The sequence below is a fragment of the Acartia tonsa genome, chromosome 12 (assembly GCF_053477335.1).
Source record: "Acartia tonsa isolate MP-2025a chromosome 12, ASM5347733v1, whole genome shotgun sequence".
NCBI lineage: Eukaryota > Metazoa > Arthropoda > Copepoda > Calanoida > Acartiidae > Acartia > Acartia tonsa.
Window position 1 is genome coordinate 8,040,613 of NC_137271.1, and position 12,886 is coordinate 8,053,498.

General features: G+C 31.4%; 1 protein-coding gene across 2 annotated transcripts in view; it reads left to right on the forward strand.

Annotated features, from left to right (window-relative positions):
* LOC145333487 (uncharacterized) overlaps positions 1-12,886 on the forward strand; it is a 110,459-nt gene that overhangs the window by 42,313 nt on the left and 55,260 nt on the right. For both annotated transcript variants that reach the window (XM_080178639.1, XM_080178640.1), the window contains exons 2-5: positions 362-485; positions 899-990; positions 2,084-2,271; positions 12,566-12,637. In XM_080178639.1, the coding sequence (XP_080034765.1) occupies positions 410-485; positions 899-990; positions 2,084-2,271; positions 12,566-12,637 (428 nt within the window). In that variant the 5' untranslated portion in view covers positions 362-409. The remainder of the gene's footprint in view (positions 1-361; positions 486-898; positions 991-2,083; positions 2,272-12,565; positions 12,638-12,886) is intronic.

A 12,886-nucleotide genomic window follows, 5' to 3' on the forward strand; every position in this document is an offset into this window, starting at 1 on the left:
TTTATAAAGATAAAAGTCAAACTTTTTGTTTATTGTATAGGTGTTAGAGAATAGTTCAACTCATTGTATTAAGACAGCTTTCTTCGGCTATTAAAATGAAAAATTTAAAATTTAAACCAGGTTTGTTAGACCCGAGGGTACGATTGCTCTAGCTAACAAAAATAGTATTAATATTTTGATTTTTATTTTAATATTCGTGGAAAATTATCTGTAATACGATACTATTTATGATTTTTTTTCAGTATTGCCGAGAAAACGGTTCTGGTCCAGCGGATATTAATCGGATTCAAAGCCAAACTGTAAATAATATTCTAAATATACTTATCAAATCCTTGTTTAATTATATAAATTCTTAAATTTCAGAAGTATAAAAATGGCTACTTGACGCTTAACGCGAGACTATAGCAAAATGTACAGAATGTACATTTTTTGTACAATTGTACTCTACTGTACACATTTGGCCTCTGCAAAGATTGACGCACAGGGTAAGTGTATAGCGTTAGATGTAATGCGCCGTAAATATAAAGAGAGATTTAGGATTTAAAACTTTAATGACAACTACTTTATTTATATACTAGCGGCTACGCCCCTAGAGGCCTCGAGGGGCACTTGAGGAGGGGGGAGTCGAATTTGATAACCCAATTTCTTATTTTAGATTTCAAAAGAAAAATTAAAAAAAAAAATTTTTTTGGGGGGGGGTAAAAAGTTGTAAACCTTCCCGGGACTTATGAGAAGCTACCCTGTTAAAGAGAACCCGATCGGTTCAGCGGTTAGCGAGATCCTTCGGTACAGTAACTAAAGTTAAACTAAGACTTTCAGGTGCTATCTAATGGTTGGTTTTCTGCAATAGGTGGGATATAGTGTCTGGGTACCCAATAAAATATATATATCTATCTAGATGACCTGACGTCGTGGCAGGCGCACTTGGAGTATATTGGAGTAGACACGGACCTAAATTGGAGAAGTGCGCATAGCAAAAATACGACAGAGGTAAATTATAGTTCTGCGTCGCATTTGTAAATATATAAGCTGTTTATTGTGTCCATAAAAATGACGGCATACAATCATAGGCGTCCAAGGGGGGGGGTAATGAGGCGATTACCCCCCCCCCCCCCCCAAACGATTTTGGGGGTGCCGTAGGCACCCTCAAAATTTTTTTCATTTTACCCCCCCCATTCAAAATTTACCCCTACCCTGGGGGTGCCGTAGGCACCCCCAACCATTTAGGAGGGGGTATTTACCCCCCCCAAACAATTTTGGGGGGGTAAATACCCCCCTCAAAATAAAAAATCTCTAATAAAAAAAATTTTTGCGCGCTTCGCGCGCATTTTTAATACTATATATTTAATAAAATTTAAATTACCCCCCCCAAAAATTTTACCCCGGGGGTAAATTTTGGGGGGGGGGTAAACTAAATTTACCCCTGCCAACAGATTTCAGGGGGGGTAATTACCCCCCCCAAGCAAATTTTACCCCCGGGGTAAAAATTTTGGGGGGTTAAAAAAAATTTGCGGCGCGCTTCGCGCGCCATTTTACCCCCCCCCCAAACACGAATTACCCCCCCCCCTAAAATTTTTTTACCCCCCCCAAAATAAAAAGCTTGGACGCCCCTGCATACAATACTAATGAACATTGGAAGGTCAAATACAATTTAATATAAATTAGTGTTTCTTACCTCATATTTAGTGAAATTCAGCCTTAATTATATAGAGTTTTTTTTGGGAAAGATTGATTTAACTTCTATTGCCCCCTATAATTCCTTGTTAAACATAATATAACATCTTTTAATATTTTTCCTATTGATGGTAATTTTTTGACATTTAAACTAAACTTATTTCTTTTAAAATATTATTTCCAGTGTGGCTTCGAAACGATTGATATGTGCTGGATTAGAACCGGTTCGCAGCCATACTGAAAAAAAACATTCGTAATTTTTTTTCTTTTTAATAATTGCGGAAAGATGACTATAATGAGATAAGATGCAATTAATAACTAATATCCCCTTATAGAAAACAATTAAAGCTTGCTATTTTACTAATATGCACAAAAATAGTTCATTTTGTCACATTAATGATAATTTTAGTGTCTTGGAGTATGTACATGTACTGGGGATTATGCAGATTGCTCCAACAAGGGGCTAAAATCCGCCCCGAGCCCTACGGGGTCCAAAATTGAAACAGGATCTGGCCCTGGAGGATCCGAGGGTGCTAGTTCAAGTCCTGGAGATGGTGTGGAACCCACAGAAATTGATCTGTCAGTTATCAGAACACTGTAAGTACAATTTAAATCAAATTGCAATGTAGCTACGCTGTATTTAACACAATACGTCAGATTGGATTGTTATAACTATAAAATGTTTAAACTTTTCCACCGATAATTTCAATCTCCATACATAAGGGGTAGTTTTGTTTATTATATGTAACTGGTATGTAGGGGAACAGATCTATAGTATAGATGTATATACAGACAACTACCTCTCTTCCTTTTTCAAATACCTCTTTTGTCTGCTTCTAATTTATTTTCTGCTACTTGGCTGTGTTAAATGAGCCACACCATTGGTTGATTTTCAATGACCCAATAGAAAGGTTGCACAAGGCGGTTGCGATGGGGAGATACATTCATTTAACCCTTTCTCCTTCTAGAGTTTTATCCTAATTGTAGGGGGAAACTTCACGTCAATTTTTTTTTTCTCTTGAGATTATAATATAGTTTTATTGCTTTAATTTTATCTTCGCGTTGTAACCGTATTCTTTATTTTATTTTTATCAACCACATCTATGTCATTAGATGAAATGTAAACATTTGAGACAAAATGTTGCAATTTTGTCTACCAATTGTTTCTCATGTGACCTATTTTTTTCCGTAAATGACCAAATTTATTTCATTGCTCTCGGACATACTTAATTTTTACTTTAGTTTCTTTCTTTCTATTTCTTTATCCATCTATCAATATATCCATTTTTTATCAATCCATGTATAAATTCAACTATCTATCCATTTATCTCTCTACTACTTAACGGTGTATTAAATTTTCAACATCCATTTACCTAGTAAAACATCTACTTCTAATTTACCTAGCCATTCATATTATTTTTGTTTATTACATTTATCATTTATGATTAATCTATCTATCCATATATAGATAAATCCATTTATTTATTTATCTATATGTTTACTTGTGAGTTATTTATCAGGGTTCAAAATGGATAAGACAATAGCCTATAAAAGTATATAAATTTTGGTAAAAACGTTTGGAGCCAAATGAGCCAACCAATCAAAATTAATTTAAAGCTCCAAAAGTTGTTATAAGAATAAAAATTTTGGGGACTAGTATAATAAACAGTCCAATGTCCCCTCCTTCCCTGGTTATTTATGATGATGTGGCTACTAAACATAAAACAGTCCAATGTTCCCTTCCTCCCTGGTTATTTATGCTCATGTAGCTACTAAACATAAAACAGTCCAATGTCCCCTCCCTCCCTGGTTATTTATGTTCATGTGGCTACTAATATAAAACAGTCCAATGTCCCCTCCCTCCCTGGTTATTTATGCTCATATGGCTACTAAACATAAAACAGTCCAATGTCCCCTCCCTCCCTGGTTATTTATGATGATGTGGCTACTAAACATAAAACAGTCCAATGTCCCCTCCCTCCCTGGTTATTTATGATGATGTGGCTACTAAACATAAAACAGTCCAATGTCCCCTCCCTCCCTGGTTATTTATGGTCATGTGGCTACTAAACATAAAACAAACAAATAAAAATTTCTGGTTATTTATGATGATGTGGCTACTAAACATAAAACAGTCCAATGTCCCCTCCCTCCCTGGTTATTTATGATGATGTGGCTACTAAACATAAAACAGTCCAATGTCCCCTCCCTCCCTGGTTATTTATGGTCATGTGGCTACTAAACATAAAACAAACAAACAAAAATTTCTTTCTTGGAACATTCAGAGTCTTAATAGTAAATTTATTCAGCTTAAAGAATATATAGATCATTTAAAAGAAAATAAAGTTACAATAGATGTAATATCTTTGCAAGAAGTCTGGACTATTTATGACCAAGATATATTTAAAATAGAAGATTATATCTTTATCTATAAGTGTAGAAAGAATAAAGGGGGCGGCGGGATAGCTTATTATATTCATAAAAATCTAAAATTCAAAATATTAAATGAATTGTCAACATTTGAAGAAGGCTTATTTGAGTCACTCACAATTCAACTTGAATATAACAAAGAAAAATTTATTTTGAGTAATGTCTACCGGCCTAATACTTCTATAATGGGATTTACTGAATCTCAACAAATGGATTTTTTTATTGATAATTTTTCTAACCTACAAAGTAAATTAATGTCTTTTAAATGTGCCTCTTACATTTTCACAGATTCTAATTTTGACATTTTAAAATATCATTGTCATGAAAAAACAAATGATTTCCTTGAAAATTGCATTGCAAATGGTTTTTTATCTTTGATAACGAGACCAACAAGAATTTCTAGGACATCAGCAACATGTATTGACCAAATTTTTACTAACGCAAAAGATAATAGTTTTCATTCAGGAATTTTATTAAATGATATATCTGATCATTTCCCAATTTTCACAATAACACCTTATTCATATAAAGCAAGTAAAGAATCTTGTATTTTTACAAGAAATATTAATGAAGAAAAAATTACTGGGTTTATCAATCTATTAAGAAATGTTAATTGGGAAAATGTAACTAACAGTTTAGAACCTCAACATTGCTTTAATAAATTTTATGAGCTTTTTAATGAATTTTTATGAACTTTCTTTTCCTTTACAAAAGATTAGAATTAATAAGAACATACATAAAATTGAAAAATTTATGACTGATGGTTTAATGAGATGTAGAGATAAAAAATTTGAATTGTCAACGTTAAGTATTAATGAACCAACTGCTGATAATATTAGGATGTATAATAGATATAGAAATGTCTATAATCGTGCAATAAAAACAGCTAAAAAATTGTATTATTGTAATGAGCTAAAAAAATGTAAATCTGACTTGAGGAAAACTTGGGATATTATTAGAGATGCAATCCGAAAAACAAAAGATAAAGCAACATGTATCAATGAACTGAAGTTTAATGATGCTATATATTTAGATAATGCAGAAATTTCTGAGAAATTGAATGAACACTTCACTTCTGTAGCAAGCAAGATATCATCTAAAATAAATCCTTCTAACATTGATCCGTGTAGCTATATACCTAATTATAATTCCAGTTTTAAAATGCATACAATAAACCCAACTATAGTCACAGATATTGTTAAAAAAATGGGAAATAAACAAAGCATGGACATTTTTGGCCTGTCAAATTCTTTTTTAAAGAAAATAATTTCTGTCATTGCCCTTCCTCTCTCTCATGTCATTAACCAAACTATTTTAACTGGAAAAATACCTTCTGAATTAAAAATTGCAAAAGTTATACCTATTTTTAAGTTAAAAGGGAATAATTCTAATGAAAAAGCTGATCCATCAAATTATAGGCCAATAAGTTTATTAGCTATTTTCTCAAAAGTTTTAGAAAAAGTCATTTATCAACAACTGTCGTGCTATTTGATTAGAAATAATATCATTTTTGAACATCAGTATGGATTTCAATCAAAAAAGTCTACAATACACCCTGTGATACACCTCTTAAATTATATAGCTGAAGCAAAAAACGATAATAAAACTGTAATTGGAGTCTTCTGTGATCTTGCAAAATGTTTTGATACAATTCCACACTCTATTTTAATTAAAAAGTTGTCAAAAATTGGCATTAATGGCGTTGAACTTGAATGGTTTAAAAATTATTTAAGTAATAGACAGCAATTTGTACATGTAAACAATACTGACTCAAGAAAGCTGAACATAGATAGAGGTGTCCCACAGGGCTCTATTTTAGGACCAATTCTATTTTTAATCTACATAAATGATCTTAAAAACTGTACTGATTTATTTACCCTATTATTTGCTGATGACAGTAATTTTTTAATTTCTGGTAAAAACTTTACAGAGATTAAACTGAAATTAAACAATGAACTTAAAAAGATATCCGATTGGTTTAGGAGTAATCAAATGAGCTTAAATCCTGATAAAACTAAAATCATGATATTTAATAAAAATGAAAATACTATTGATTGGAATGCTCTTAATATTAAGCTAAACTTTAACAATGAAAATGAGTTTGATCCTGAGAAAATAAAAATTTTAAATTATGTCAATTCAAGTAGCAATATTCCTGCAATTAAATTCCTAGGTGTATTTATAGATCCTTCTTTAAATTTTAAATATCATGTAGAACATTTACGTAAAAAGATTTCTAGTTCCTTATTTCTTATAAATAGAGCTAAACATATACTGAATTTAGATAGCAAAAAAATGCTTTTTCACTCACTTATAAATAGTCATTTACTTTACTGTTTACCTGCCTGGAGTTGTGGTCTTAAATCTACTATGGAACCATTAATTAAAATGCAAAAAAAGGCAATAAGAATTGTTTTTAGTAAGAAACACATCTCACACACAATGCCTTTATTTAAAAAAATGAATGTCCTTCCTTTACATGAATCAGCTAATTATTTGAAATTATTATTTATGTATGATTTTATAAACAGTAAGCTACCAAGTTCCTTTCAAGGTACATGGCTTCGCCGTAATCAATTACATACCAGAAATCTTAGAAACTCTAATATGTTTGATGTTAAAAAACCGAAGTTTAAATCTATTGAAAGATTTCCTAAGTATCATTTTCAAGAATTATGGAATAACCATTGTAATAATGATTTATTAACCCACAATCAATCAAGAAAAAAATTTATAAAAAATCTAAAAGAATCTTTGTTATCAAGCTTAACTTTAGTGTGTAACAACCCATTATGTCAAGAATGTAGATAAAATTGTATTTCTTTTCAATATTGTTTGAAATCTGATAAATCAATCAAAATCTATTTGTTGAAATGTTTTTTTAAAATTTCTATTATTGCAATAATGGTGTGAGACTTGTATGCCCTAATCAATCCTTCCTAATATCATTCTTTCCTCTCCAATATGATTTTATTTATTGCTTATTATCTTTTTTCTATTTATTTGTCTTATCTATATGGCCTGTATGAAAACAATGTGTGAATACACATTACTGCATACTTCCTAGTTTTTAGGAAACTGCCATTTGGGAAGAATTTTTTTTTATAAATTAACCATATCAATAAAATTTGACTGTATATATAAATGTATATAATATTCATTTAATTCATTTATTATTTTGTTGTTTTTTTTTCTATGTATGTACACCCAAGAATAATAAATCTAATCTAAACTCTATTACAGAGTTATTGTAGCTGTTAATATGGCTTTTTGTATTAAAATTTATATTCCGAATGCCTGTCCGTCCGTCCATTTTCAAATTCAAGAAAAAAACAAAGTTTATATGAAAAATGAATTTCTTGTTATTGTTAACTTGACAAATGTAACTCTTAAAATAAATTTTTCGGTCCGTCCGTTTTGGACCTTGGATATTCTTGTTAATTTAGTCAACAATTTCACAGTGTTGCTTTAACCGATTAATATCCTCTGGAAAAGAACCATGCTCAAAAAAAGTATTTATGGTATTATGTTACAGACAATGTTCCACGAATATTAAAATAGAATTATAATATTAATACCATGTTTGTTAACCATCGGTCCCTCTGGGCAAACACAACTAGTTTTATTCTTATAATTTTTCATTTTCATATCCGCTGAAATCTGTCTAGAATGTGATGATAAAAATAAATGTTTTAGCACTGATCTTCGCTTCTTATGGATGTTGTCATTTTTGTTATGTAATATTTTTGGTCTGTCTGTTAGAAAAAAAAAATTGTGTAATGAAAAAGTTTGGTCTAACTCTGTTGGTCTTATGTGTAATTGGACGTGTTTATATTTGGCTTAGCCAAGACAAACATACCATCATATTAATGCCATATAGGGTTAAGTATTCTGATAAACATTAAATGACAGACGAAGTAATAAGTTATGAGTCAAAGAGCCAAGAAAAGTTATTCAGTTAATTTTTTAGAAAATAATTTGTAGATATTAATTTATCCTTATAAAAAAAAGTTACAGGATGTCTGTCTGTGTGTCTTTTTCTACCAAAGGGCTCGCTAACTGCTGGAACAATATGGTTATCCTTTGAAATATAGCTTCTCACAGGTCATGCTAAGGTTATACTATTTTAGGGAAGGGTACCACAACCCTCCTTTGAGAAATCGCCTTTTAGATAAAATGACCTTCTTCCCTATTATTTTCTGTTTTTCTTTTAGAAACTAAAAAACAAATAAATCCCACCGAACCCTGGGGCGAAGCCCTGTTAAAAAAACGTGAAACGAACTATTCTATATAGGAGGAGGACTTCCTAATACCACTTGGGGCTTTGCTCCTAAAGGCTTGCTTTGAAATGGTCGGGCATAAATCTATAAATAGATTTAATATTTTTTGTTAAAAAGTACAAAATAAAATATACATATATTATATATTTATCAAATGCTTTGTTTAGATCAAGAAAGATAAAATATGATGTATATGTTTGTCTTGGAAAATGCATAGCTTTAGTTACAAACAAGAATAACTCTATCCAAAATTAGGCTGAGAAAAAAAGAAAAAAAATTATCTCATAAATTACTAGCGGCTACGCCCCTAGAGGCCTCTAATGGCACTTTTGGTAGTGGTGAATTGAATTTTACCCACCCCCTTGTTTTATTGGCAAAAAGTAAAATCCCCTCCATTTTTTAGGGGGGGAGGGGGTTACAACCCCCAAAATCTTATAAACCTTCCCAAGACCTATGAGAAGCTACCCTATAAAGGAGAAACATTTCGTTTTAGCAGTTAGCGAGATCCTTCTGTACAGACTACAGACAGACAGACAGGTCCCGGGAAGGTTTATAACTATTTTCTTGGGGGGTGGGACACCCCCAACCCCCAAAAAAATAAAAATATCCCCCTCCAAAAAAAAAATAAAAATTTCCACCCCCAAAAATATCTTTTTTTACTTTTAAAATCTTAAATAAGAAATTGGGTTATTAAATTCGACTCCCACCTCCTCAAGTGCCCCTAGAGGCCTCTAGGGGGCGTAGCCGCTAGTTATAAAGATAGCAATATATATATTTTTTGTTGTTTCTTTTACCAGATTTTCATGTTCTCTAATAAAGTGAAACATTGTACGGGTTAGAATAACTATTTTCCCCTACCACTCCTTTACCTCTTCCCCTCCACTCCTGCTGGATGAACGGACTGATCAATAAATGCGTTCTTATATTAGCAAGCTAAATCGCTAACCATTTTCCCCTAAGTGTCATGATATCCACGTATATTCTACATCCATTATAATAACTATAACCATGAAAGCTGAACAAAACGGACAATTTTAAATTAAGACATAGAATTATAGATAGGCTGTGCTACTGAAAAATTAAGCATGTTGACCAAAGAAGAGCAAAAAATAGGGGATTTAAGGATAGGTCAATTCATTTTTTAAGAAGTTACATAATCTGAAGTTAAAAGATGTAATATCTCAAACAACTATTAATTTATATATATCCACCCTCAATAACTATGAGTGGGACAAAATGTATTGTTTTTTTCCGCATAATAGAAAGTTGTTATTATTCTCACAATGAAAAGATTGAGAAAATAGTATTTCATTTTAATGAATTATAATATCATGTAAGCTATTTTTTGCACAAACAAAGAATCAGTTTACCCTGACTAAAATTTTGTATGTTGAAGTGTTAAAGATTTGAATATTTTTGTAGATATGTTTGCACAAGGTTTTACTGTCATCCACAGTGGTCCAAAATAGAACATTAGTGGCAAAAATGATAATTATTTAGTAGACTTGTTTTTACAATGTTTTTTTTGTTCTTCAAAGTATAAAAAAAGATTAGCGGTTAAAATATCATATTCTATTATATAAAGTAGTAAGGACTTTAGTCTGAAGAAAAGTGCTGGTCTGAGTTGTTTGTAACTTTTATGGAAGCTTTATAAATATCTTGGGTTGTTTTTAGACTATTTTCTTGACCTTTCTTGCCTTCCCCTAGAGGCTCAGGGCGTAACAAGTAGTTACAATTCTACATAAAAAGTCCTTCATTTAATCTCGAAATCAAAAAAGAATCTCCTTACTATTTTGTAAAATAAGAACAAAAATAAAATAGTTCCTATTACTAATCCCCTCAATGTAACAGTTAGAATAACAAAGGTTGCATATAAAAAGTAGAAAAAGGGGGGTTGCAATTTTTCAGTACAACCAGAATATTCTACTTCGGCCCATTGTGTATTGTAAGGGGATGAATTGCAAAGTGTTTAACAAAACATTGTTAAATTTAAATTTTTAAAAGGACAGGAGGAACACAAGAACGGTTTCGTCCAATAAATGCAAAGTTTTTAATTAAAGTTATAAACGACACAAGACAAATCTAATTTTATCTGAATTAAATATTTTATTTGGGTAGTTTTTGGCTATTTTGAAAATTTTGTTAATTGCTTACCTATCTAGACCTTCTTTACTAATCCCTAAGAAATTATTTTTCTGACCAACCAACTGTAAGACTTATACATTAGTTTTGCTTTGCTGATAGACAGACCGACATACACTCCAGATTACTTAGATTACTTACCGCTGAACCGATATGGTTCTCCTTTACAATGTAGCTTATCATAGCTTAGGACCTCGGAAGGTTTTTAACTATATTATTGGAGGGTACTACCTTCCTCCTAAGAGAAAAATTACCTCCCCCCAAAAAAGTTTATCACGATTTTTTAAAACTAAAATAAAAAAATGGGATAGGTGAGTTAACTCCCAAACCCCCCTTCAAGTGACAATAGAGACATCTAGTGGCGTAGTTTATATTTTTTAATAAGGATGGCAGCATCCTTAAAAGCGAGGCTTGCATAAACATAATATATTTTTGTGCTACTTTACCCAATAAACAATTTCAAAAAATTGTGACCAAAATTATCATCCAAGTAAGATTACCAATCTAGTTTGACGTTCAAAAACTAGATCTGCACTGAATTGCAACGTACAGACTCTAATTATAGAAAGTAGATGCTCGGAAAAATTTCAATCTCACTTTTTCTTGTTTTAAAGTAGCGAAGATACTCTTTAATATCTAGTGTGTTAGTATTATGGTGGCTCTTTTATTTTAAGATATTAGACAATGGACAAAAAATATATGTACACTTCCTAATTATGCTAAACAAAAATTACCCTTTTGTAGATTAAGATTTTAAGTAGCACTGTTATTTTAATGGATATACAATATACGTGGATATTATGATGGGATAAATTGTCCTTAGTTTAGGTTGCTAACATGGACATCTTGTATTGGTTAGTTCGTTCATCCAGTAAGTGGTATTTTGTTATTTTCAGGGAAAAGAGGGTAAAAAACTCCCCTCCCCATCCGGTAGTTATAAAAAGTGTTACAATAATGTACTTACGGCTATCTATTTTTACTTTTGCGCATATTGCTTCTTGTTTTTATCCAAAACTGCTGAGCCCAGCAAATTCCGCGATATCTCAAAAATATATAGGCCAATCAATTTACGAATATTTATATGGAAAAAGGGAATAGAAGTAAGAAAATAAATCTTTTTTAACAAGGATGACAGCACCCATTAGAGTGAACCTTAACTAAGCAGTCAACACAAAATTGCAGGGGTCGTACCGTAATATTTTATCTTGTCGAAATTTATTTTCAGTAAAAAAATGACATTTTAAAATTAATGTTGTATGATTCTACGTATTTTTATTATTGTCACAGGAATCTTAATACACAGCAGATCACAATCAAAGCTATACAAGGCTTATGCCATCCAGCTGGTACATTATATTTATATAAAAAATACACAGAAAATAAACAAATTTTTCAACCCATTTACTATTTTCTAAAATGCTGGGAATATGACTTTATCTTGGAATACATTTAAAACATGAATACGTTTTTCTTTTTCCTTCACGACACTACTTTATATGCCATCTTTTTTGGTTTGTCTCTATTTAATGATAATTCTGTTACTACTAAAATTATTACCATAATCTTATTTTCTAAGACAACGTTTGTCTCTCCGTCGATAATATTCGATTGAACATTATTTTCTTGTATTCTTTGAAAGTTCTTATTTCAGTTTGTCTGTCTGAATATGAATGAATGTATTACAAATATTCTGGCTAAAATGTACAATTATTCAGAAGATTTTAAGAAACACATTTAGATAATATGAATAAGAATTTCTAAAACAAAGTAAAACGTTTATGTGAAAGAAATTTTTAACTTTACAAAAAAAAACATTTAAATAATGGTGGATTATTTTTTTATTGGTTCATGTGTTAGGTTAGGTTTATTGGGTACTGGGTAGCCATACAAGGTTATGGCACAATAGGCTTATTTCCCGCCGGATTGGGCATAGGAAAATTGGGTGAGGGGTACCAGGGCTCAACCAGCCACTTGTGGGAAGGCCCTCATGGATCATTCCGATAATCAATTCCATTCTAAAAATGTTTAATTTTTTTTAGTGATTTATCTGGGAACGAGATATCCGAGATAAGCGAAGCTGACCTTGTACATTTTCCTAACCTACAAGACCTGTAATTATTTTCTTTAATTTTTAGTAGCGAAGCTACTTTACAGTCTCTAGTCTGTTGGTATGCCTGCTAAAAAAATGATAATGGTATCCTCCTAATTTAGAAAGTAGCTTTAGATTTTTAAAAGCGAAGCTTTTCTATAATTAGGGTCGGTCCGTCCGTACGTACGTCCGTCCGTAACGGATAGCTTTTTTCGTTAATTAAGGCATGTTAGAATTATCCTATCGATTTCAAATTTTGCATGGTGATTCC